At 43.1% G+C, this 26772-nt stretch overlaps 2 protein-coding genes and 3 non-coding genes across 19 annotated transcripts in view; 1 reads left to right on the top strand and 4 right to left on the bottom strand.

Annotated features, from left to right (window-relative positions):
* Nucleotides 1-12569: 12569 nt before the first annotated feature.
* On the bottom strand, nucleotides 12570-18941 carry ATP5F1B (ATP synthase F1 subunit beta). Its single transcript, XM_073663457.1, has 10 exons — nucleotides 18745-18941; nucleotides 17858-18037; nucleotides 16956-17130; nucleotides 16334-16455; nucleotides 15065-15249; nucleotides 14571-14729; nucleotides 14383-14505; nucleotides 13379-13591; nucleotides 13066-13267; nucleotides 12570-12801 (listed from the first exon to the last, which is right to left on the bottom strand). The coding sequence occupies exons 1-10, from the start codon at nucleotides 18860-18862 to the stop codon at nucleotides 12704-12706; spliced, it is 1575 nt and encodes a 524-aa protein (XP_073519558.1). The 5' UTR covers nucleotides 18863-18941; the 3' UTR covers nucleotides 12570-12703.
* On the bottom strand, nucleotides 13663-13735 carry LOC141256928 (small nucleolar RNA SNORD59). Its single transcript, XR_012317867.1, has one exon. It is a non-coding gene; the product is annotated as a small nucleolar RNA SNORD59 (small nucleolar RNA).
* Nucleotides 15327-15397, bottom strand: LOC141256930 (small nucleolar RNA SNORD59). The gene has a single exon (XR_012317869.1). It is a non-coding gene; the product is annotated as a small nucleolar RNA SNORD59 (small nucleolar RNA).
* On the bottom strand, nucleotides 17307-17376 carry LOC141256929 (small nucleolar RNA SNORD59). The gene has a single exon (XR_012317868.1). It is a non-coding gene; the product is annotated as a small nucleolar RNA SNORD59 (small nucleolar RNA).
* Nucleotides 18942-19090: 149 nt separating the features above from the next.
* The window catches only part of LOC141201471 (retinol dehydrogenase 7-like), a 148024-nt gene continuing 140342 nt past the window's right edge, over nucleotides 19091-26772 (top strand). For 12 of the 15 annotated variants that reach the window (XM_073663538.1, XM_073663505.1, XM_073663517.1 and 9 more), the window contains exons 1-2: nucleotides 19091-19555; nucleotides 22157-22268. The gene's annotated coding sequence lies outside the window, so the exon portion shown is untranslated. The remainder of the gene's footprint in view (nucleotides 19556-22156; nucleotides 22269-26772) is intronic. The other 3 variants (XM_073663546.1, XM_073663545.1, XM_073663531.1) reach the window with 1 other exon arrangement.

Raw genomic sequence — 26772 nt, 5'->3', positions numbered from 1 at the left:
GAGACTTCTTTAGATATGTAAGTTTAGCTTTCCAGAGAGTTCAATTCATTTCTAAGGACACGTTTGGAAAGGGAAAAGACCACCTCTGAGGCGCGCACTAGTTGTTTGGGTGCAGCTGGAGAGGAAGTTGTGATACATTTGATCAAATACTATATGGGCCTTTCTTTGGCTGCATCAGTATCCTTTTTTTTTTTTTTTAATAACATTGACTACTTTTGTGCTTATTTAACCCCTTCCTGCATTACGACGGTAATAAATGTCCTGGGTAGGAGCCCACAAGTGTTGATGGTGCTCAGGAGCTGAGTTTCTCCACACAAGGTAGATGCTGGCTATAATACAAAGTCAGCATCTGTGTAACAGCCGTGGATGGAGCTGTCAACTATTTGGATGCCGTTGTCAGTTTCTTACATCGTTATTTAAAGTGAACCTGACAGCTGATCCATGCTACTCGATTCATGGGCAGCATGTATCAGGCACAGGCTGTATGATCTCAGCCAGGTATGTCTGACTCTGAAACGCTGTGGCGCTTCACAGCAAGACAGACTTTAAAAACTGCCGCAGAACGAGCTGGAAACTAGTCAGATAGACAGGTCTCCGAGAGTTTCTCCCTGCCCGCTCCCATTGAATGATAGGGTGAGAGACCTGTCAATCCAAGCCAGCAGATGGGGAAAAGCCGCAGGGTACGCTCCTGTCCGGCCAGTCACCTGTATGGCTTGGTCTCCGGAAGCTTTTAAAGTACGTTTGTCTCTGGAACATCGCAGCGTCTCAGAGTCCAACATACACCTGCACACAGATGACATAAAGTGTGCCATGCGTGTGACACGTACCAAAATAGAATCCAGAATAGAAATGACAGATGTTTAGGTGATAGAGGATAGATACAGTACAGACCAAAAGTTTGGACACACCTTCTCATTTAAAGATTTTTCTGTACTTTCATGACTATGAAAACTGTACATTCACACTGAAGGCATCAAAACTATGAATTAACACATGTGGAATTATATACTTAACAAAAAAGTGTTAAACAACTGAAAATATGTCTTATATTCTAGGTTCTTCAAAGTAGCCACCTTTTGCTTTGATGACTGCTTTGCACACTCTTGGCATTCTCTTGATGAGCTTCAAGAGGTAGTCACCGGAAATGGTCTTCCAACAATCTTGAAGGAGTTCCCAGAGATGCTTAGCACTTGTTGGCCTTTTTGCCTTCACTCTGCGGTCCAGCTCACCCCAAACCATCTCGATTGGGTTCAGGTCTGGTGACTGTGGAGGCCAGGTCATCTGGCGTAGCACCCCATCACTCTCCTTCTTGGTCAAATAGCCCTTACACAGCCTGGAGGTGTGTTTGGGGTCATTGTTCTGTTGAAAAATAAATGATGGTCCAACTAAACGCAAACCAGATGGAATAGCATGCCGTTGCAAGATGCTGTGGTAGCCATTCTGGTTTAGTATGCCTTCAATTTTGAATAAATCCCCAACAGTGTCACCAGCAAAGCACCCTCACACCATCACACCTCCTCCTCCATGCTTCACGGTGAGAACCAGGCATGTAGAGTCCATCCGTTCACCTTTTCTGCGTCGCACAAAGACACGGTGGTTGGAACCAAAGATCTCAAATTTGGACTCATCAGACCAAAGCACAGATTTCCACTGGTCTAATGTCTATTCCTTGTGTTCTTTAGCCCAAACAAGTCTCTTCTGCTTGTTGTCTGTCCTTAGCAGTGGTTTCCTAGCAGATATTTTACCATGAAGGCCTGCTGCACAAAGTCTCCTCTTAACAGTTGTTGAAGAGATGTGTCTGCTGCTAGAACTCTGTGTGGCATTGACCTGGTCTCTAATCTGAGCTGCTGTTAACCTGAGATTTCTGAGGCTGGTGACTCGGATAAACTTATCCTCAGAAGCAGAGGTGACTCTTGGTCTTCCTTTCCTGGGGCGGTCCTCATGTGAGCCAGTTTCTTTCTAGTGCTTGATGGTTTTTGCAACTGCACTTGGGGACACTTTCAAAGTTTTCCCAATTTTTCACACTAACTGACCTTCATTTCTTAAAGTGATGATGGCCACTCGTTTTTCTTTACATAGCTGCTTTTTTTCTTGCCATAATACAAATTCTAACAGTCTATTCAGTAGGACTATCAGCTGTGTATCCACCAGACTTCTGCACAACACAACTGATGGTCCCAACCCATTTATAAGGCAAGAAATCCCACTTATTAAACCTGACAGGGCACACCTGTGAAGTGAAAACCATTTCCGGTGGCTACCTCTTGAAGCTCATGAAGAGAATGCCAAGAGTGTGCAAAGCAGTCATCAAAGCAAAAGGTGGCTACTTTGAAGAACCTAGAATATAAGACACATTTTCAGTTGTTTCACACTTTTTTGTTAAGTATATAATTCCACATGTGTTAATTCATAGTTTTGATGCCTTCAGTGTGAATGTACAATTTTCATAGTCATGAAAATACTGAAAAATCTTTAAATGAGAAGGTGTGTCCAAACTTTTGGTCTGTACTGTAGATTAGATAGATATTATGACAAAATGGAACAGCACATTTAAGAAATGCAATGTGTGTGCAAAAGCCTCCCCAACAAAATATCCAATTTTGCTAGAGTATATAAAAGTAGAAAAGGTAGGCAGCACTTGAATAATTACCAAAACAAGTGGACTGAAAATTAGCCCGTATGGCGTGGCCACAAAGTCCACTTGTTTTGGTAATTATTGAAGTGTTGGTAATTATTGAAATATGGAGTGCTGCCTACCTTTTTTACTTTTAGATAGATAGATATCCATGAGATATCTAATTAGTGCCTGTGTGTTTAGTTTACAGTACATGTATTTAGCTTAAAAATAAATAAATTTAAAAATGACATGGGGTACCCCTTATTTTTAATAACCAGCTACGGGAACGCCATTGTTCATCATTCCAGCTCTTGCGCTGCATAGCGTGAGACCCGGCGGCTGTGAACTGCGGTTACCTTACTGATGTCACCTCTCGTCAGAGCAGCCGGGTCTCGCGGAGTGCAGCCTGAGAACCGGCTGCTGCTACAGTCTATGGAGCTTTGTTCTCTGAACAGGGCTCCATACACTGGATGAAGAAGACAGAGATCGTTGTTGGACCTCCATTTGGATTATGGCTGAGCGGTGTGGATTATTTTTATTTTAATAAATGGGTGAAAGGGACATTGTCTCGAGTGATTTTTACAAATAAAGGACTTTTGTGTGTATTTATTTCTTTTGACTATGGGGTCAGTAATGGGGGTGTCTGACAGACGCCTATCCAGTACTAACCCCAGAGCTTGAGGTCGACAGCAGCTGATATCAACCACACAATCCCATTACCCCGATTGCCAATGCACCAGGGCAATCGAGAAGAGCCGAGGCTAAGTGCCAGAATTGGCGCAACTAATGGATGAGCCATTTCTTTGGTGGCTGAAGGCTTGTCTTATTAGGCTGGGAAGTACCTTCCCAGCCTATTAATATTAGCCCATGCTATCTTCTTAGCCTTTGCTGATTAGTGAAAATAATAGGGCCCCACGTAATTTTTTTTTTAGGGCCCCCCCTTTTTAATAACCAGTAAAGGCTAAGCAGATAGCTGCAGGCTGATATTAATAGGCTGGGAAGCTCCATGGTTATTGAGCCCTTCCCAGCATGATAAGCTCAGCTCACAGCTGTCTGCTTTCCCTTGGCTGGTTATTAGAAATAAGGTAGACCCCGACATCATTTTTTTCATTTATTTTTTAAGCTAAATACATGTACTGTAAACTACACACGCACGGCACTAGTTATGTATCTCACGGATATCTATCTATCCTCTATATTTGCACATCTAACACCTTAACATCTGTCATTTATATTCTGCATTCTATTCCGGTACATGTCACACTGATGGTACGCATGGACGACACAATTATGTTGCATACGGACACAGATAGCACCGGTACTGTTATTTTCTAGTATTGGAAATATTAGGATGTGTGAAGGACGCCTTATCCGGTATCAATTCGGTGCTGGCCACTGCTCCATTAGGCTACATTTTCATGATAAGTTTTTGGTGAGTTTTTGATGTTGCAGATTTTCTGCACCATTTCTGCACCCATTAAGTAAAATAGGTTACTTGAATTTTTTATGCTACGTGTTTTAGAAAAATGCAACAGAAACTCATTATGGGAATGTAGCCTTAAAGGTCTATTCCCATCTCCAGGATCCTATACCAATATGTAGTAGGTGTAATATTATTAATATTAGCAAATAGCTCAAATTAGAGATGTAGTATAGTTTTTCTGATTCGCTATGTCTCTTTCCTTATGTGCAGGCATTGCAGGACCTTACGTATCCATGGTTACGACCATTAGCAACTAATTAACTGTCACTATATCAGTGGTCATAACCATGGATACCCAAGGTCCTGCAATGCCAGCACATGAGGAAAGACATAGTGAGTCAGAAAAACTATACTATATTTCTAATTGGAGGTATTTGCTAATATTATTAAATAAATTCACAGCGTGAAGCAGCAAAATACATATAGAGGTATAATAAAAAAAATGGTGTGGGGTCCCCCAAATTTTTATTAACCAGCTGAGGGAAAACAGACAGCTGGGGGCTGATGTTTATAGCCTGGGAAGGGGGTAATACCCATGCAGCTTCCCAGGCTATTAATATCATCTCACAGTTGTATACTTAGCCTTTTCTGGTTATTAAAATGAGGTCTGCCCTATTTTAACAACCAGTAAAGGCTAGGCAGACAGCTGTGGGCTGACATAAAATAGGCTGGGAAGGGGCCATGGATATTGGCCCCCTTCCAGACTAAAAAAATCAGCTCTCAGCCTCCCCAGAATTGGCGAATTCATAAGATGGCCAAATCTGGCGCTTAGCCTGGTGCGGTGGCAAATGAGGTAATTGTTGCGGTGTTGATGTCAGCTTTGTATTGGCAGCTGACATCAGTAACACACCCTCATTACTAACCCCATAGTTATATTGTAAATAAACACCCAGAATAAAGTCATTCATTTGAAATACTGACACACACTCCTTTATTGAAATAAACACCCCCCCTTTTACCAATTTATTTAGATAAAAATAATAAACCACCATATTCCTCACCTGTCCGACAAGAAAATAATCCATTTGTCCAGCGATGAGTCTAGCTCTGCTACATCTAGATGTCCTGCTGAACAGTGGCATGATGCAACCGTTCAGGCACTGAGCTGCGTGTAATAGTGTGGGAAGCTCCATGGGTATCACCCTATTCCTAGGCTATAAACATCAGCCCCCAGTTGTCAGCTTTCCCTCAGCTGGTTAATAAAAATTATGGGGGACCCCACACCATTTTTTTAATTTATTTATGTATTTATTACTTAAAAGCACCCAACCTGTCATCAGGTTTGGCCAATATGACATATGGTCACCACGTTGCAGGCCTGATATACAGTATTCTATAGCAACCCGACCTGCAAGAGAAGAAAATGAGCTTTTATTATACTCACCTGGGGGGCGGTCCGGACCAGTGGGTGTCGCTCATCCTGGTCCGGCGCCTCCCTTCTTCTTGCGATGCCGCCCACCTTCTTGTGGATGACGCCTCCCTACGCCATCCACACAGTCTCCACGGTATCGCGCTCCTGCGCAGGTGTACTTCTCTGCCTTGATGAGGGCAAAGTAATAATAATCTTTATTTATATAGTGCCAACATATTCCGCAGAGCTTTACAATTCAGAGGTTCATATACTACAGTCATAAGTAACATAGCTAAAGATAATACAATAATTAAAGCAAAAATGACGACCCTGCTCGTAAGAGCTTACAATCTACAATGAGGTAAGGGTGACACAAAGTACAGGAGCTTATTTACAATGATGGTCCAGCCATCTTGCGGGGATAAATAAAGGCTACATGAGCTCGCCACCAGCCAGTATTTGTAGTGCTTTTGGGTGTGGTGGTGATTTATGTTTGGAGAAATAATGAATGGGCTATAAAAATATAAAAGGACTTTGATTGGGGAATGTGAAAGGCCACCTTAAATAGGTGTGTGTTAGGGAGCACCCAAAACTGTGTAAGTTGTGGTTCATCCTAATTTCTTGAGGTAGAGCATTCCAAAGAATAGGTGCAGCTCGGGAGAAGTCTTGGAGCCGGGAGTGGGAGGTACGGATTAGTGCGGATGTTAGTCGAAAGTCGCTTGCGGAGCGTAAAGAACGGGTACTGCAGAGCGCAGGGGCTCTTTCACCTTTCCCGGCGCCTGCACACTGCAGTAATTTGCTCTACCGTCATCAGGGCAGAAAAGTACACCTGCGCAGGAGTGTGTGGATGACGTAGGGACGTGTTATCCACATGAAGCAAGAAGGAGGACGGCATCACAAGAAGGGAAGCGCCAGACCAGGACAATCGACACCCATCGGATTGGACTGACCCTCAGGTGAGTATAATAAAAGCTCTTTTTCTTCTCTTGTAGGTCGGATCGGGTGCATATATACAGCATTATAGAATGCTGTATATCAGGCCTGCTAGGTGGTGGCCGTAATTCATATTGGCCAAACCTGGTGACAGGTTCGCTTTAAATACATGTACAGTAAGCTACACACGCAAAGTATTGATTCTATATCTCGCTGACCTATTTCTATCTATTTTTTTAGCAATATTTTATTTGAAAACGATCTTTAAATGACAGAGAATTACTCTATGTAAAAGCTAATGTTAAAATCGCATTGCATATGGATTGCATTCGCATGTCATTCGGATGCTAGGTGAGAAAAATCGCATTGTACTCGCATGACACTCGTCTGACTTTTCAGGAACAACACCGGACCAATTTATTTATTTTAACGGCGATGAGTATGAGCCCAACGGAAAGCTATTTGGCCACCTTCATTATTTGGTGAGTTTTTTTCCCTCCGTATTTGTAAGCCAAAACCTGGAGTGGGTGATAAATACAGAAGTGGTGACGTGTTTCTATTATAATTTTTCTCTGATTGTTCCACTCCTGGTTTTGGCTTACAAATACTGAGGGAAATTACGGACCAAATACTCAATGTGGGCTCATTCAGACGTCAGTGTTTTTCACGGATGGATAAATAAATGACAAAACTTCTATCATTTGCAATGTTAAATACGGACACTGCTGCACGTATTTTTCATGAACTTCTAGACCATAGACTTGTATTGCCACTTCAGATCCGTGATACCAGAAAACAAACGGACGTGTGTTCATAAGTTTTGCACAAACGGTCTGTGGAAAAAACATGGATATGTGAACAGCCACATAGACTATAATGGGTACGTTTTGTATCCATGAAAAACACAGAACACGTACAGTGGGCAAAATAAGTATTTGATACACTGCCGATTTTGCACGTTTTCCCACCTAAAAAGAATGGAGAGGTCGTAATTTTTATCGTAGGTACACTTCAACCGTAAGACAGAATCTTATAAAAAAAAATAAAATAAAAAAAAAACACAAAACAAAAAAAAACACTATGATTTTTAAATAATTAAATTGCGTTTTATTGCATGAAATACGTATTTGATCACCTACCAACCAGCAAGAATTCTGGCTCTCACGGACCTGTTCATTTTTCTTTACATCCGCTCCATTCTTTGTAGGTGGGAAAACTTGCAAAATCAGCAGTGTATCAAATACTTATTTTCCCCACTGTACGTACAACACTGATGTCTGAATTAGGCCTTGGGCCAAGTTTTCAGAAGTGTTTTAAAAAAAAAAATCTGAGTTCTATCCGGAAAACTTGAACAATTTTCACCCATATGCCCTCCCTCTGTCTGTGCATGTGACATATTAACATTTTATAGTGTATATGATCAAATTCAGGATACAGTAATAACACCGGAAGTCAATAGAACAGCTATGGGAAAATCAACAATGAAGTCACTGGACAAGGTCTTTAAATCGAGGAATATTTCACTGGCGACAAAGATGCAGCACGTACATAGTCTGTTTTTTTCTGTAGTAATGTATGGATGCGAACCCTGGACGATAAACAAGATAGAAGAATCAACGCCTTCAAAAAGTGGTGCTGGAGAAGGATGTTATCAATACCATCGATGGCAAGAAGAACAAAACAATTTTGGAACAAATCAAGCCGGACAATGTCACTTGAAGCAAGGATCACCAAGCTATAACTTACCTAGTTTGGACACATCACACGAAGAGAGCAATCACTGGAGAAGGAAGGAGAAAACTAGTGCATGCTGCTGCTCGTGTGATGTCCGTTTTCTCTAGGCCACGTGCACACGTTCAGTATTTTACATCAGTATTTGTAAGCCAAGATCAGGAGTTGAACATTCAGAAGAAAGAATAGAAACACCTAACCACTTCTGCACTTTTCACTCACTCCTGGTTTTGGCTTACAAATACTGAGGTAAAATACTGACCAAATACTGAACGTGAACTCAGACAGCACTCAAACCAAAATTACAGTCATGTGAATGTAGCCTTATGGAAAAAGCAGTTTTTATTTTCAAGCCTGCCCTCGCCTCTGCAGAGCAGACTACTTAACTGCTTTCATATCTTCTCTGTCCCACTACAACAAACAGTAATTCAATTATTTTAACTACGGGCTCTGTCCTCCGATTCCAAAATAAGATTGACCATATCAGTGAAAGCTGTAACTTACAACCCCCTTATTTACTGCACAGTATTTCTCAGCCCCATTAACTGAGTGCTTGACCTCAAATCATCATTAGTGTATGTATCCCAGCCCTGACAACTGGTGTCTTGCTTCCCTCCTTTGGAACATGACCCTCATCACACCCATCCTCATGAAGCCATCCCTCGATCTTCCCTCTACTTCCAACCAATGCTCCATTACTCCTAGTTGCTTAAAGTCTATGAATAGCATGTCTACCTTGAACTCTCCCCTCCCACCTCTCATCCAACACAAATTTTGACAAGCTACAATCCAGCTTCCTTCCCTACTACTCTCTTAAATCTGCCCTACCAATCGCACAACTTGCTGACTGCCAAATGCAACCGATATTTCCCTGTGTCAAAGGCAGAGGACAAGTCTGGGAAGAGGAGCTCAGTCAACCACTCGCTCCTACTACAAATCCTCATTCATCACATTTTATTTTACTCACTTATATAGCGCCATTAATTCCACAGCTCTTTACAGATATTATTGATACGGTCCCGATTGGTGCTCACAATCTAAATTACCTCTCAGTATGTCTATGGAGTGTGAGAGGAAGCCAGAAAACCCACACAAACACAGGGAGAACATGCAGATATTGTCCTTGGTGGGATTTGAACCCAGGGCTGCAAGGCATCAGTGCTAACCACTGAGTCATTCATATTATTCCACTCACACCATCTCTATTTAGTGTTCCTCAAGGCTCTGACCTGTGCTGCAGCCATTCCTCGACCTGCACTCTAAGTCCAGCTAACACCCAATATCACCAAGGCTGTAGAGTCGGTAAGCCAAACCTCAGACTCCTCAATTTCCATGACACCGACTCCCTCATACATGGTTAATGTTTAAGTGATAAATTTACTGTAGCACAGATTCATCTCAGCTAAGTCTAGACCCTTAGATCAGGAATAGGACAGACATTTATAGGACATTTCAGAACTTTCCCAAATTCTTATGAAAAAATATTCCCCACAAACTGCATTGAACTACTGTACTCAATTTATTATATATTTTAGGAGTTGGTCCATTTTATACCGACTCCACAGCCCTGAATATCACTATGCCCATTTGCCTTAAAATTGCTTGAATTACATGTTAACCTTGAAATAGTCTCTCACCTCTCCTCAAAGACCCTTTTTGACCAGCTACAATCTAGCTTTTGTCCCCATCACTCTTGAAACAGCTCTAAAGCAGTATTCACACAATGCATTTTTTTGCTGTGATTTTCCCAAAACACTAAAGATGCTATACTTACCAGGTTTTGGAAAATTGCTGCAAAACAAGCATGTGAACTAATCACAAATGGCATGCTGATTTCCTAAACTATTCAACATTGATCTCTTCCCCTTATGCCTGTCCTCTGGTTTTAAACACAATTAACCACTTTCTCTAATTACAAATAGTCTCATTCTGTGGCATCAGATATGAATTTTTCCTGGATATCCTACTTTACAAACTAAATATGAAGGTCCCAATTCATTAAAAGGGGTTGTCCACTACTGACAACCACTTCTCAATCTTGAGCGTTTGCCCCCGTTAAAATAACATTTATACTCGCCTCACAAGCCGGCACCATTCCAGTAGTGTTGGCACTGGCACTCCCGATGCTCATGTGACGTTATGTCACTTGAGCCCTGCACCCAATCAGTGCCACCTTCAGCTGGTGTGGTGACCATGTCACGCGAGCAACGGGAGTCAGTGCTGACATTGCTGGAACAGGAGATGAGCACAAGTGTTTTTATTTTAACTGGGGCAAACAGATTGACAAGGGGGTTGTCAGACTAGTGGACAACCCCTTTAAGACTGGAATACAAAACTCCACTGTTAAAGAAGACACTGCTGGAGTAAGACGCGCCTAAGAATTAGGCGCAGCCAACAGGTGCCATGTGCTGCCACCAGAAGTGTCCTTTTGACTCCCTCCCAACTGTAGCAAACTTTGCTCAAATCCACTTTCACCAAACTTGAGTCAAGAAAAATGTTAGTACACCCTTGTGCCTCTACAATCAATCCTCTCATCATTGTTTCTGTTGTACTTGTTTTATTTGATGTCTGTAAACCCTCGTCACTGGGCAGGACCTGGAAGTTAATGGTGCGCTTTAGCTCCTTCTAACAAACGCATTGGTCAAGTCCCCATGTAAGAAGCAGGCTCATCATACGTATGGCTGTTCCAAAGCATCTGCCTCTCACCTTGCTGCTGTCAATCTCTGATCATGGCATCTAAAAGGGGTTGTCAAGTGCAAATCGATAAGTCTGCAGTCACAGTGTCTGCAGACTTATGTATCTCCCCAGCGCACACTGCACGCTGTGGGGAATCACGCGTTTCCAAGCTAGAATCGGCAGGTACTTATGAGTTATACATACTCCTGGCCAGAGCCCACCCAGTGGGCATGGCCTTGCTCCATACACTTGTATAGAGTGAGACTACACCCCAACTATTGTGGCTGTCCAGTGGGCGTGGCTTCGCTCCATACATGTGGGTGTTTAAGTCTACAGTCACTTTTTGTGACTACAGACTTATCGATTTGGACCAGACAACCCCTTTAAGAGTGTAGAGATATAAATTCATATCTTCCCCTCATTAAAAACATTTGGTATCTGTAAAAGTCCAATATATTTGACAAAATATGAATTGACTCCGTCATATTGCATTATCTACCTCAAAGGTGATAAGTGACAGCTCACTGTGTCTGAAGAGAAAAAAAAATATTAAAAACCTCATACAAATCCATCAATTTAAAAAAAATGGCAGGCAAAGCTTTTCTACCAAATTTCAGATTTTTTTTTAAAGTTTAAACATTACCTAGTCTGTTGCAGATCCATAGGATTTCTGTCCTGTGTGACTTGAAGTTGCTGCACACAACACTCATTCTTAGAACATTTGCACTTTATAGCTTAGGACATAAGTGGCTTAAATCAGTCCCTACTCAGGTTTGGAAGTCATCCATTCCCACTGGACCAGAAGAACAGTTTGGTAGATGTTTCTCCACCCCACTTGAACTGTCCAGCTTCTTAAAATAGTCAAATTTATTGAACACGTCTAAGTTGAGAACTCCGTTCCAGAGTGGCAAAGGCAATATGATCTCAATATTAATCTTTTTGATTAAGTATTGTAGTTGTGAAATTTTTAAATCCTGGGCCCCCCAAAAAAAAAAAAAGGGGGGGGGGGGTCCATGCATGGACTACTTTTGCAAGTTAGACCACTGCATTTGCCAACATTAGTACTCAGAACAGACACCCTAGTGTGCATCAACTGTACATCTGAAAAATCTTTTAAAAAGGAAGTTATCACCCCCAAAATGAATGCAAAAGTTATATAGTACTTAACAGGTTCAATTTTTATTTTATTGTAATTACTTCACAGTAGAGCGAGCAATAACTAGAGCGAGCGCTGCCTGAACTCAAGCAGCAGCACTGCACGGGCCCACTGACTGTGGTCTTCATTGTATGGCAGTGGCGATATTGACCTATTCTGTGATACACTGAGGACAGACGAAACAACTGATCCTCCCCTCCCTCTCGGTACACGGTCAGATGTCAGTCTGTATGTATGTGCAGGCAGCACCTACTTTGGGCAGGAACTGCTCATAATACAAATTGAGGGATTGAAAAAAAAAAAAGGGGGGGGGGGGGGGGGGGGGGAGAGAGAGATGGTGCATTGAGCCCCAGGAAAGGAGTCGCCACCCTCATTTAAAACACGTTTAACTGTATATCCATCCATCTACTGCAGGTATTATTATTAGGCAAGTTCCCTAGATTTGTTTCATTTGCATTTTGGAGGGTGCCGGACTTCCGTTAAAAAGGTAATAAACTCTATGGGGTGTATTAACTATATAGACTCACAAGAGACTTTGAACATGGGATACAACTATTTTAGTGAAAATTCATACAGCTACCAATGACTGCATGCTCACTATGAAGCCAATATCTCACACATGGTCTTTACACAGATGTTTTATTGTAAATTTTAAATACGCTTTGCCGACACGATCCATTACAGACAGGCAAAAAGCATTACTGAGGATGAAGGTGTTGTGGATGAGTGCTTTCCAGGAAACATTTTATCAAGTCTTTAAGAGTGCTCTTCTGCAAGTTTCTCAGCCTTTGCTACTGCTTCTTCAATAGGGCCTACCATGTAGAAAGCCTGTTCAGGCAAGTTATCATATTCTCCTGCAAGGATGAGACAAAAAAAAAAAAAGAAAAAAAAAAAAAGTAATTTGTTGTGAATTTCCCTTAGCAAAGCAACTTCAGTTCTCTTCACACAAATTAAAGTTGTTTTATCACTAGGATACGCTACAACCTTGTAATTAGAAGGGGCCGACACCATTATAGTCATGATTGGTTCCATCAATGAACTAGTCTTGGCTATAGCAAACAATTCATGTTGATCGTAAATAAACTGATTAGATTGATTTATTGCCACATTTATATTACCGTGGAGGATCTGCTTGAAACCCTTGATGGTCTCTTTAAGTGGAACCAGTTTGCCCATATGTCCTGTAAAGACTTCAGCAACCTGGAATGGCTGAGACAGGAAACGTTGGATCTTACGGGCTCTTGCTACAGTAAGTTTGTCTTCTTCTGACAATTCATCCATACCCAAGATGGCAATAATGTCCTGCAGTGACTTGTAGTCCTATATATATATATATATATTCCAAAAAATAAATAAAATATAAAGAAGCAAATCCCAAGACCAACCATGCTAAAAAGGCACACAAGGTTTTCAATTTTAGACAGCACAAACCTGCAAGATCTTCTGCACACCACGAGCTACATCATAGTGCTCCTGGCCCACAATATTGGGGTCCATGATACGGGAGGTTGAATCCAAGGGATCCACAGCTGGGTAGATACCAAGCTCTGCAATAGCACGCGACAATACTGTAGTAGCGTCCAAGTGAGCAAATGTGGTAGCAGGGGCAGGATCTGTCAAGTCATCAGCAGGCACATAGATAGCCTAGAACACAAGGAGGAACACGTCAAAAAGAAATATAAACAGAATAAGAATAGAAAGCAGAAATATAAATGCCTTCTCAGATACAAAAATATTGCTTCAGCAAACTCAGAAGAACGAAAGTCTGTAGTTACTCATCATTTCAGGCACTGTGTAAAACTGCACACATAATAGCCAAACCAACCCTGTGAAGGGTTCTGTGGGGCATAAAGACAGTAAGCTGTGGACACTATTTTTTTCTCTTTAAGTGTTTATTTTCAATTAAACTACATTAAATGTCACGATGCCATCTTCATTCCTTTTCAAGCCCCCTGATAATGCTGATTGTAGTCCAATTTCTCGCTTGTGGGGAGGGTGAAGTTATTAATATTGGCTGGATGCGATATCTGTATCCTGGGTGCTGAGATACCTTTCAGTAACATATCACAGCTTCTATTTCTAAAACTCATTTGCTCGTCATACACTTTCCACGTTTTCTACAGGTGTTCCTCTATGCTACATTTCCTCCTCGGTCCATGCTGTGGCGATCTGTGTACAACCCCAACTTCTCGCAGTTGCCATCTCTAACACAGAGGTGGAGGGAGAGCACAGATCCAACTATTGCAGCGCACTCCACTATATAAAGGATTTACACTTTGCAGCAGCGACATTGTAGAAAGTTTAATGTTGGCAATTTTTAAAGTTGCTCAACTTTGCATTAAGGAGACAGGGGAGGGTGATATTTTATATAGCACCTTTTAAATATACTACATTTTCAATGCCTAGAGACTTGAACTCAGAAGCCCGCTACAAACCTGCACAGAGGTAATAGATCCCTTCTTTGTGGTTGTAATTCTCTCCTGCATGGTACCCATGTCTGTAGCCAGGGTTGGTTGGTAACCGACAGCAGAGGGAATACGACCCAGTAAGGCAGACACCTAGAGGAAATTAAGAGTTTAGCATTTATAATTTGAAACAAGTTTAGAGCAGTCTGGGTTCTTACCTCTGAACCAGCTTGAGTAAACCTGAAGATATTATCAATGAAAAGCAGCACATCTTGTCCTTCTTGATCTCTGAAATATTCAGCAACAGTCAGACCAGTCAATGCAACACGAGCTCTGGCACCTGGTGGTTCATTCATCTGTCCATATACCAGGGCTACCTATGAAAGGGATGGGGGGAAAAAAAAAAAAAAAAGAAAGTAAAGTTATATCTAAAATATATGTAAGAAAACCTGTCAAGTAACAAGCGTGCAAACAGCCAAATCAGGTACTACTACTGACTTTGGATTGCTAACTTTAATATGTCTGAAGAGGCCATTTGCATCTTTATATACCCAAAGGAGCACTGCATGGCCTACAAGTCTCCCTAAGCAGCATTGGCAGTCTCCACAAGGAGTAACACCCTCACCCCCCCTTAGACCACAGATGAGGACGTGACGTCCTTCTTGGCTAGATATAGCCATGATTCAATAGCGAGCATAGCAATTACACAAACCTTTGATGTTGTGTCCTTCAGGTTAATGACACCAGACTCAATCATTTCATGGTACAAGTCATTTCCTTCACGGGTACGTTCTCCCACTCCTGCAAACACTGAGTAACCACCATGGGCTTTAGCCACATTGTTGATCAGCTCCATGATGAGTACAGTTTTACCCACACCAGCACCGCCAAACAAACCTTAAGGGAAAAAAAAAAAAAAAAAAGTTATGAATAAGATCAAAATTAACATGTCTTGCAGAGTCACTCCTTAACAGTTTCTTCAGATTGAATAGACGTCTTCAGCAGTTTCAGAAGAACGAAAGTCAAAGTAGATCATCATAAGAAACTTTAGGAGGGTGTCAGATATAAAGTTACAGGAGAAAAAGGGGTTTCCATGAAAAGAACACAGGAGACACCTTAACATTTTGGAGTTTAGAGCTTGTATACATGACAATTTAGCAACTGCAGAAAGGTGAACAAATATCGACCAAAAAGGGTGGAGGAACATTACTGCTGCCCCTCATTAGACACTGTCTTCAGGCTGCTCACCATCTCTACGACAGGTGGAGTAGAAGGTGCTGGTTTATACAAATACATATGGATACAGCCTTAGAAATAGAGCTACGGTTGCAATTATACACTTTGTAGTAATTTTGATGGACTCTTAAGGAAAGCAGAGTGCCCGAAGATTGACAAATCTTAAGAACGCGAGTTGTGTTTTTACTTTATTATGGAGCTGAGATTACAATGCATTTTGAAGATTGACACAAACCTTCTCAAGTAAGATACATCTGTGCATCTTAAGTGATGAAGACGGTCTAAAAATAACATGTTACCACAGATCAAAAGACTCTGCCAATGTGCTCCACCCCTAGTCACATGTATAATCTGTATATGTTCTTTTAGTGTTGTTATACTGTCCATCTTACTTTTATATTGTTTGCATACCTTGCTTAGTATTGGTATATAGGCTCCAACATTATATCATGCAACCAGTGAAGAGGTCTCAAAACCATTCCTAGGCAGCCTGATACCACAGGTCAGGCCATGTGGTCATACATGCGTGCTTAAATATTGCCTTTTTCTACTTTAACAGCAAAGTTTAATAAAGTGGAATTTTGCACAAAGTTGTGATTGCCATCTCTGTATGTACCCTCTTTTTTTGCACATGCAGGATCAACTTTTCTTATAACAGCATATGAAATTAAGTGCCTCCGATGTGTCACATACAAAATGAAAAATAAAATCAGAAGGAACAAATGACTAAACATTTGTCACATACCGATTTTTCCTCCTTTAGCATAAGGGGCAAGGAGATCTACCACCTTGATTCCAGTAACCAGAATTTCCTGCTCAACACTCATTTCAACAAACTCTGGGGCTTCAGCATGGATGGCAGCGAACCTGCAAGAACACAAAGATGTAAGAAGTTAGACAAGGAAATGTAGGCCATCACTACACAACGGAAGTAAGGAGCAGCAGGGCACTTGCTTAACCCATTCAACATTTATATAGCTAATAAAAGGTCACAAAGAACAGTGGTAGTGGTGATAAGAGGGGCATAGGGTCTATATTCTAGTGACAGAAGGTCCCCAGCAGTCAGACATTTAATATCTATCCCATTTTGAAGTGATAAATATCCACTGCGGCACAACCCTTTTCAGAATTCAGTTCTAAACAATGCAGTGTCTTTCCGCTTTTGGCAAGTCTGATCGAGGACCGATGGATGCAGCATTTAAGTACCATACTACTAACTTAGGGGTACCATGTCTACAAACATAACTAAAGAGAACCTGTCACTTGTGTGCCAATAAAACAGAAGCCAATATACTAATCCCATAGAGCTTGCAAACCAAAATACAAGTCTCAGAAGTGTGGTTACAAAAAACAAAAAATTATCTCACTGTTTTGTTGTAATAGGCCCTCTCTCATCAATGGGTTCACCGATGACATTCATGATCCTTCCAAGGGTCTCAGGACCGACGGGAATTCTGATTGGTGTGCCTGCATCGAGAACCTTCTGCCCTCTGACCAAACCTTCGGTACCATCCATAGCGATGGTCCGGACAGTGTTCTCACCTATTCCAAGAGGAAAGTTCCATGAAAAAAAGACAAACAAAAAAAAAAAACAAACAAACCCACACACCAAGACAACGATTTGCTCAAAAATGATCTCCTGGTGCCTAGAGTTATTATGGGGCTGCATAAACCCCAAAAGGTCTAAAGAATTGGTAATTTTAAGCTATTGATCACATCCTTCTCAGATTAATAAGTTGCTTCAGACGACTCAGAAGAACGAAAGTCATGATTGATCATCACAGAAGGAGCTCATCCAGCTATACCCAAGGTGATCCACTGTGTAAAATGGCTCCTCTTCATAGGCACCAATCCATCAGTGTTTGTTTGAAACGTTGAGATTTGACATTTTACGCCATCTTTTACAAGTGGGCGGAACTTACGTAGGAAGGGGCATGGCCGAGCACAGCCAACAAATATCATAATTTACCATATAGAAGTGGCTAAAATTACTCTAGTCCATGACAACTACATTTTACTCTGACACATGGCTGCTGAAAGATAAGCTAAATTCTTAATGAAGGCTGGTGTGCAGAACTATCTTCTAATACTAAGCCACGGATAATACACTGTCTTTTCAGTAACGTGCCCGATCATGGGGTCATCAAGTCTTAGAGGATTATCAGTAACGCCAAGGAGGAGCACAGGGTCAAACCTCCCTGACAGTACGATTGTATAGGGATTTATTATGAGTAACGGACCTCAGAAAGATTACATTTATATAATTTACCCAAGTGCTGTGCCACTTCCAGAACCAGCCTGGTGTCCCTGCCCTGGACCTCCAGAGCATTCAAGATTGGTGGCAGGCCTTCATCAAACTGGACGTCGACCACGGCTCCGATGACAGCGACAATGCGGCCAGTTGCTGTGCCGGGCTTGGCAGCTGTAGCCGGGGCTGCATAGTCTCTCCCTGGAAAGATAAATAAAGACTGTAAGACGGCTGTAAGCAGCACAATTACATATGTGAAGGGTTCCTGCTGCTGTACTGTCAGATCTGTAGTCTGTGCCCTAAGGCAAATGGGTAGAGCAAGCCCCAATATTACTGACACTATGGCACACGTGCCCGAGATATGCAGGGCCCCCCTTCCTCCATCTCCAGGACATGGGGCCATTACATCCAGGCAGAGAACGTGTGCAGCTCTAAATTCTCCATGGAGTTACCAGAAAGCCAGGTCTCCATAGAAATGAATGGAACCACTTGTCATCCTGGAGACAGCATAGGACCCTACATCCAGGGCAAGCCTCCGCAGGGCACGACACCCTTTGTGATTTGCCTGCAATCAGCAGATGAGAAGGGCACTCCCCACAATGGCCACACATGGCAGAGCCCTCACTGCTGTACACAAGGGCAGAGCGCCCTGCGGCCCAGCACAAGGTCGGTGATGTGTCCGGGGAGCTGGAACACCAGGCAGCGCGGAGCACAAGGTCAGACCCCGGAGGAGGCCGCAGCCTAGAGACGAGCCCGTACCCGGCTGTCAGGCCGCCGCCTCACACTCACTAGTAGGGCACCACACTCGGGCGGCGTGCTCCGGCCTCCCGCACAGCACAGGCCAGGCCTTCCCACCACTCAATGACACCGCTAGGTCACAGCCAGGGAGGCCGCCGCCGGCTACTTACGGGCGTGCAGCGCTGCAGGGGAGCTTCTCAGCAGGGTCTGTCCGAGTTGCAGGGAGCTGGCGGCGGGCTTAAAGGCCTTCAGGGCCCCAGCGGTGCAGCGTCCGACAGCTCCTAACATGGCGGCGGCTGAAGGAGAGAGCAGCAGAGCAGAAGGAGCACTCAGCAGCTCTATCTCTGGGGGCGGGTACAAAAGAGGAACGTGTCAACGTCACGGGGAGGGGCTCGGAGCCTTATTGGACTATACCAATGTCACTCTTCGAGCCCCTGTAATTCCATTGGTTATTCGAGGAGCGTCCGAACGTCAAAATGGCAATAAGGCGGTATGTGGCGCTGGAGGAATGTCAGTCAGGAGGGGGCGGGGTTTGTGTGCGGCGTGACCTGTGCGGTCATGTCCTTCACTGTCTTTCACAGATGGGAAGTAGTGAGGAGGTTATGCGCAGAGCGGCGCTTGGGTCCGTGACCGCCAGTGATAGTGCAGGTGTGCACAGACGTGTATGCACTGCCGGCCTGTGGTGAGCCGGAGGGGCCCGTGCTCCCGGCCTTACACGAGCAGTGGTAAGGACCAGCCTGGAGGCCATGTAGAGGCCCTAATGTCCTGTACAAAGGCCACAAGGACAGAGTGAAGGACGTAGCAAGCAGTCAGTCAGCCCCATTATCACAAGTGTATAACATCCACCCTGTGCCGTCCCCTACTATGTGACAGCGGCGGGGTGCAGAGCTCACTGACACCAGCGCGGACCAGTAATAGGATCCACTGCTGTAACAAGTCGGCCATGACAGTTCTTCCTTTCTAAATATTTCACCATCACCGGTGAGTAAAGGTTATTAAGACGTGGAAGAGACCGCAGCAACGAAGTGGAGTCCATGTCCAGTTACAGAGCGGGGTCCATAAAAGTCATCAACACTCTGCTGACTCCATTACTGCAGAGTCCTAACCCCCTCTGGCATTAGCATCCCCATAAAAACTTCACTGGACGCTTCATGGCAGAGTTATGGCCAAGCAGCGGCAAGCAAGCCTTACATCACCAAGCACAATACCAAGGCTGAAGAACTAGTTGTATATCTGAAGCCCCTGTCATTCTAGCTCTGTTCTCTGTCCAATGACTAACGACCCTTTTACTTGAAGTCACACAGCATAGGGGCTGTTAATCAGGAGGAGGCGGTGCTGGGTGGGGAATAGAGCTGGAGTGACAGGCTTCAGATGTAAAATTAGTTCTTCAGGATCATTTTCATATCAATTCAAACACTGATTTCTTAGAAACAGACTGGCTATGTGAAGAGATGCCTTCTCATCTAACATCAGTGTTTGACCTCACAAATGTTCTTCTGGATGAATGGGCAACAATCCAAAGTCTTGTAGAAAACCTTCCCAAAAGAGTGGAAGCTATCATAGCTGCCAAGAGGGGACCAACTCCATATTATTGTCTGTGGATGTACACTGTGTTCCCAATTATTATGCAAATAATATTTTCTCAGACTTTCCCAAATTACCTATATGAATTGCAGTCATTGTAATTTTCCAGTCAAATAACTATTAGAGTACAATTGAAAGGTTTTTGTACAAACTGCCTATGATGACAGTATATTTTTTAAAAAATAAAAAACTCAAAATGCATGTTCCAAATTATTATGCACAGCAGAGTTTTCAACCTTTTCATTTTAATAAAGAACAAAAAAAATTGTCATTTTTGAAATTATAAGCATTAGCAGGTTATTACAAACTGAAATCAAACAGTTTTCAACTCAAAACTTTATTCTAGGTGATGTAACATTTGCACATAGGACCCCTTGTTCGAAAGGAGCTTCTGAACTCTCGTCCATTGAATTTGTCAGGTTTTGGATGGTTTCTGCTTCAATTGTTTTGCATGAGGACAGAATACCCTCCCAGAGCTGTTGCTTAGATGTGAACTGCCTCCCGCCATCATAGACACTCCTTTTGATGATGCTCCAGAGGTTCTCAATGGGGTTGAGGTCAGGGGAGCATGGGTGCCACACCATAAGTTTGTCCCCTTTTATGCCCATAGCAGCCAGAGATGCAGATGTGTTATGTGCAGCATGAGACGGGGCATTATCATGCATGAAATGATCTCGATGGTCCAGATAGATGGAGTGGAGGATGGCTGGTTGATGGACACCCCATGTAAACACGGCTACGGCGCTAACAAGGAGGAGGTGGAGTAATGTTTTGGGCTGGAATCATGGGGAGAGAGATTGTCGGCCCTTTTAGGATCCCTGAAGGGGTAAAGATGAACTCCATAATGTATGTTGAGTTTCTCAAACAGCACTTCCTTCCGTGGTTCAAGAAGAAGAACCGTGCATTCCGCAGCAAGATCATTTTCATGCATGATACGGTCGCAGAAGTGTGCAAACGACGCCATTTTTTCTCTTATGATTTTATCTTCATTGAGAGACCACACATTGCATAACTGCAGTCTGCTATTCTGGGGTTTTTGCGCTACAGCTCTCTGATTTGGCTTGCAACAATGAAAAACTATGTATGCATTCCTTGGCAGTTTCTGTCACTAGAAATATGGGTCCCCTTATTGTCAGACGCATGGAACTTACAATATTTCATATCGGAGTCGACCTGGCTATGGCTGGTGGCCGGGAATTGTTTGTGACAAGGGAGACCTGGGAGAAGGTGTCAATCTATCTCAGGTCTGTGTTAAGAGGAAATATATTTGCATTTTAGTTAGCTTGTACCAGTTCTTGGCTGGCATTTGTTTGTGTAAGGCCTCCCTCATGACTGTGTTAATTGGGCTTTTGTGCAGAGCAGAAGGGGAATAAGGGAGAGGGGTGAACATCTATGTCAGGCAAATATGGACGAACATTTTCCTGACATTAATATATCCCTGACACGGAGAGCAATGATGAGGATGGGGAGAGCAATGGTGGGGATGGGGAGAGCAATGGTGGGGATGGGGAGAGCAATGATGGGGATGAGGAGCACAATGATGAGGATGGTGGGGATGGGGAGAGCAATGATGGGACTGGGGAGAGCATTGACGGGGGTTGCTGGGAGAGAGCAATGATGGGGGTGGTGTGGGGAGAGCAATGATGGGGGTGGTGGGAGAACAATGATGGGGGTGCTGGGAGAGAGCAATGATGGGGGTGCTGGGAGAGAGCAATGATGGGGGTTTCACTTTGCTTGTACTGTAAACCATTGTATATTTTCAGTGAGCACATAGCCTTACAGTTAATTGGGGAGAGTCACAGAGACTGAATAATTTATATTATTGGCCGGTGGAGATTATAGTTAATTGGGGGCACAGTGTTGCTTATTACTTTATATTTTGATTACTAAGTCTCTAATAGTATATTAATGGGAGGGGGGTACATATCTGTATTCAGGGACGCAGTGCGGGGGAGACACATGTATGTATACAATATATGTGACCTTGTTATTTTCTAGGCTGGAGATCATCGTGACAACACGAGTCGTGGCTGGGAGATGTGGACATATAGGTCTGACCAGATGGAGAAGAAGCAGCGGAAACCGACTCTTATGAGATGAGACGTCAGCGGTAAGTACCTGGATGTAAATATTATTCTGTATGTGTATTGTGTGACTTGGAGTGATAATATTATCTGTAAAATCCCCTAGGCTGCATTCTCACATTTGAGTGAAATGTCCGTGTGCTGCTAGATTTTTTTACCGGATGGTCCATGGACTCGTAGAGTTTTATAGATCCATTCACACATCCATGAAAATCACGGATCTGAGAATGAGATCTGTGAGGGTCAGAGAATATCCTGCTCTGATCCGATTTTGAGGATTAGAATAGGACATGCTCAATGCGTCTGTAAAAGTGGGCAGCATACTGGCACTGCACACGAATACAGGAATGTAGCCTTATTATGTATAGCACAGTCCCTTAGAATATAGTTACATAGTTTCCTCTTTTATTATGTATAACACCCTCCCTTATTATGTACCATCCTCTCTAGTTATATATGATGCCGTCTCTTATTATATAGCTTCCGCTGCTGTTATGTACAGTGCTGTCCCTTACATAGCGTATTCTTGTTTTTTTTTGTCAGTCACAGCTCCCTCTTCTATTACATAGTCATCTCTTGTTAGATATACACACGTGGTCAAAATTGTTGGTACCCCTCGTTTAGTGAAAGAAAAACCCACAATGGTCACACAAATAACTTAAATCTGACAAAAGTAATAATAAATTAAAAATCTATGAAAATGAACAAATGAAAGTCAGACATTGCTTTTCAACCCTGCTTCCACAGAATTTTTTTTAAAAATTAAACTTATGAAATAGCCCTGGACAGAAATGATGGTACTCTTAACTTAATATTTTGTTGAACAACCTTTTGAGGCAATCACTGCAATCAAACGATTCCTGTAACTGTCAATGAGACTTCTGCACCTCTCGACAGGTATTTTGGCCCACTCCTCATGAGCAAACTGCTCCAGTTGTCTCGTGTTTGAAGGTTGCCTTTTCCACACGGCATGTTTCAGCTCTTTCCAAAGATGCTCAATAGGATTTAGGTCAAGGGCTCATAGAAGGCTACTTCAGAATAGTCCAATGTTTTCCTCTTAGCCATTCTTGGGTGTTTTTAGCTGTGTGTTTTGGGTCATTATCCTGTTGAAAGACCCATGACTTGCGACTGAGACCAAGCTTTCTGACACTGGGCAGCACATTTCTCTCTAGCATCCCTTGATAGTCTTGAGATTTCATTGTACCCTGCACAGATTCAAGACACCCTGTGCCAGATGCAGCAAAGCAGCCCCAGAACATAACAGAGCCTCCTCCATGTTTCACAGTAGGGACAGTGTTCTTTTCTTGATATGCTTCATTTTTCCGTCTGTGAACATAGAGCTGATGTGCCTTGCCAAAAACTTCCAATTTTGTCTCATCTGTCCATAGGACATTCTCCCAGAAGCTTTGTGGCTTGTCAACATGTAGTTTGGCAAATTCCAGTCTGGCTTTTTTATGAATTTTTTTCAACAATGGTGTTCTCCTTAGTCATCTCCCATGAAGTCCACTTTGGATCAAACAATGATGGATGGTGCGATCTGACACTGCTGTTCCTTGAGCTTGAAGTTCACCTTTAATATCTTTAGAAGTTTTCCTGGGCTCTTTTATTACCATTCGTATTATACGTCTCTTTGATTTGTCATCAGTTTTCCTCCTGCGGCCACGTCCAGGGAGGATGGCTACAGTCCCATGGATCTTAAATTTCGGAATAACATGTGCAACTGTAGTCACAGGACCATCAAGCTGCTTGGAGATGGTCTTGTAACATTTACCTTTCACATGCTTGTCTATAATTTTCATTCTAATCTCCTGAGACAACTGTTTCCTTTGCTTCCTCTGGTCCATGTTGAGTGTGGTACACACCATGTCACCAAACAGCACAGTGTGTATCTGTAGCCCTATATACAGGCCCACTGACTGATTATAAGATTGTAGACACATGCGATGCTAATTAGTGGACATAACTTGATTTAACATGTCCCTTTTGTCACATTATTTTCAGGGGTACCATCATTTCTGTCCAGGCCTATTTCATGAGTTTATTTTTTTTTTTAAATTCTGTGGAATCAGGGTGGAAAAGCAATGTCTGACTTTCGTTTGTTCATTTTCATTGATTTTTAATTTATTATTACTTTTGTCAGATTCAAGTTATTTCTGCGACCATTGTGTTTTTTTTCCCATTAAACGAGGGGTACCAACAATTTTGACCACGTGTGTATAATGACTGCTGATGGAGCAGCCTGTGACCAGAAGACCAGTCCATCAGCTCCTCCATTAGAAAAGAAGCTTTCCCTTGCTCCATCAGCCGTCATTGCATTATATATCTAACAAGAGAGGACGGTATGTAATAAAGAACAGGGCGCTATAGATAATCCGATATGTAAGGGATGGTGCTGTACAAAACAAGAGAGGGCACTGTGTAATAAGGGGCGGCAATATACATAATAAAGGAGACTATGTAAGAGGTATATATGTGTGTGGCTATATATATATATCTGTAGCTTTGTTGCCATAAAAGGTGGGGGGCCCAGACACATTTCTTGCACAGGGGCCCCAAGCAGTCAGTGTTCACCCCTGACAATAAGAACACTGCTCCAAAAAAATAAAGGGAACACTTAACAGAATATAACTCCAAGTAAATCAAACTTCTGTGAAATCAAACTGTCCACTTAGGAAGCAACACTGATTGCCAATCAATTTCACATGCAATTATCAAGACACCCTCAATAAAGGAGTGGTTCTGCAGGTGGGGACCACAGACCACATCTCAGTACCAATGCTTTCTGGCTGATGTTTTGAATGTTGGTTGTGCTTTCACACTCGTGGTAGCTCATTCAGGATGGCACATCAATGCGAGCTGTGGCAAGAAGGTTTGCTGTGTCTGTCAGCATAGTGTCCAGAGGCTGGCGGCGCTACCAGGAGACAGGCCAGTACACCAGGAGACGTGGAGGGGGCTGTAGGAGGGCAACAACCCAGCAGCAGGACCGCTACCTCCGCCTTTGTGCAAGGAGGAACAGGAGGAGCACTGCCAGAGCCCTGCAAAATGACCTCCAGCAGGCCACAAATGTGCGCGCTATCAGCTCCCTCCTGGCAGAGCATGCACAGCAAATAGAACATGTCACAAGGTTAAAATTATTACTATATCCATGTATAACATTAGAGTCATATGAGTCTAGTGCATGCATTTACACATGTATTGCACAACGATTATTTCATGACTGTCTTTCCCTGATTGCTCGTTCACTCCCTCTATATAGGAATTTAGCACATTTGCTTGCCTATTTGCAGATTGCATTTTAATCATTGATATACTCTGCATCAATGTGACTAGCGCTTGACTACACTATACTTTGTGGTTGAATGGCTCGGTATTAGACAATATCCTATTACTAGACTATTATTCTGTTGGCAATTTGTCATCGGGTATATATAGATAATGCTATACAACTATCTGCTGACTTTTGTGATGCTCTTCTACGGGGGGATGGTCTCCTTTTATTGGCTGTTTTCATCTGCCTAATCTGGCTTTGCTTCTTTCACCAGTCACCACTAATATAATGTAAACTTTTTTATGGTTGTCTATTTATAAAATATTAAAATAAATTTTCACTTAGAGCTTTTTCTCTGGCTCTCTTCTTTGGAAAATTGGCGCCAATTTAGATATGGCTGACATTTTGGATATAGATTTTTTTTCCTTCTTTTTTCGGATGCTATATTTTAGTCAAGAGATAACTTAATAGGTGTCACAAATGTGCATGTGTCTGCACAAACGGTTAGAAACCGACTCCATGAGGGTGGTATAAGGGCCCGACGTCCACAGATGGGGGTTGTGCTCACAGCCCAAAACCGTACAGGACGCTTGGCATTTGCCACTGAACACCAGGATTAGCAAAGTCGCCACTGGCGCCCTGTGCTGTTCACAGATGAAAGCTGGTTCACACTGAGCACATGTGACAGAGTCTGGAGACGCCGTGGAGAGCGATCTGCTGCCTGCAACATCCTTCAGCATGACCGGTTTGGCAGTGGGTCAGTAATGGTGTGGGGTGGCATTTCTTTGGAGGGCCGCACAGCCCTCCATGTGCTCGCCAGAGGTAGCCTGAGTGCCATTAGGTACCGAGATGAGATCCTCAGACCCCTTGTGAGACCATATGCTGGTGCGGTTGGCCCTGGGTTCCTCCTAATGCAGGACAATGGCAGACTTCATGGGGCTGGAGTGTGTCAGCAGTTCCTGCAAGATGAAGGCATTGAAGCTATGGACTGGCCCGCCCGTTCCCCAGACCTGAATCCGATTGAGCACATCTGGGACATCATGTCTCGCTCCATCCACCAACGTCTCGTTGCACCACAGACTGTCCAGGAGTTGGCGGATGCTTTAGTCCGGGTCTGGGAGGAGATCCCACAGTAGACCATCCGCAACCTCATCAGGAGCATGCCCAGGCCTTGTAGGGAGGTCATACAGGCACGTGGAGGCCACACACAATATTGAGCCTCATTTTGACTTGTTTTAAGGACATTACATCAAAGTTGGATC

The sequence above is a fragment of the Phyllobates terribilis genome, unplaced genomic scaffold (assembly GCF_046119375.1).
Source record: "Phyllobates terribilis strain yellow unplaced genomic scaffold, ASM4611937v1 Scaffold_2__4_contigs__length_985480577, whole genome shotgun sequence".
Taxonomy (NCBI): Eukaryota; Metazoa; Chordata; class Amphibia; order Anura; family Dendrobatidae; genus Phyllobates; species Phyllobates terribilis.
Note: the sequence above shows the minus strand (reverse complement) of the source record. Positions and strands in the feature narration are given on the sequence as shown.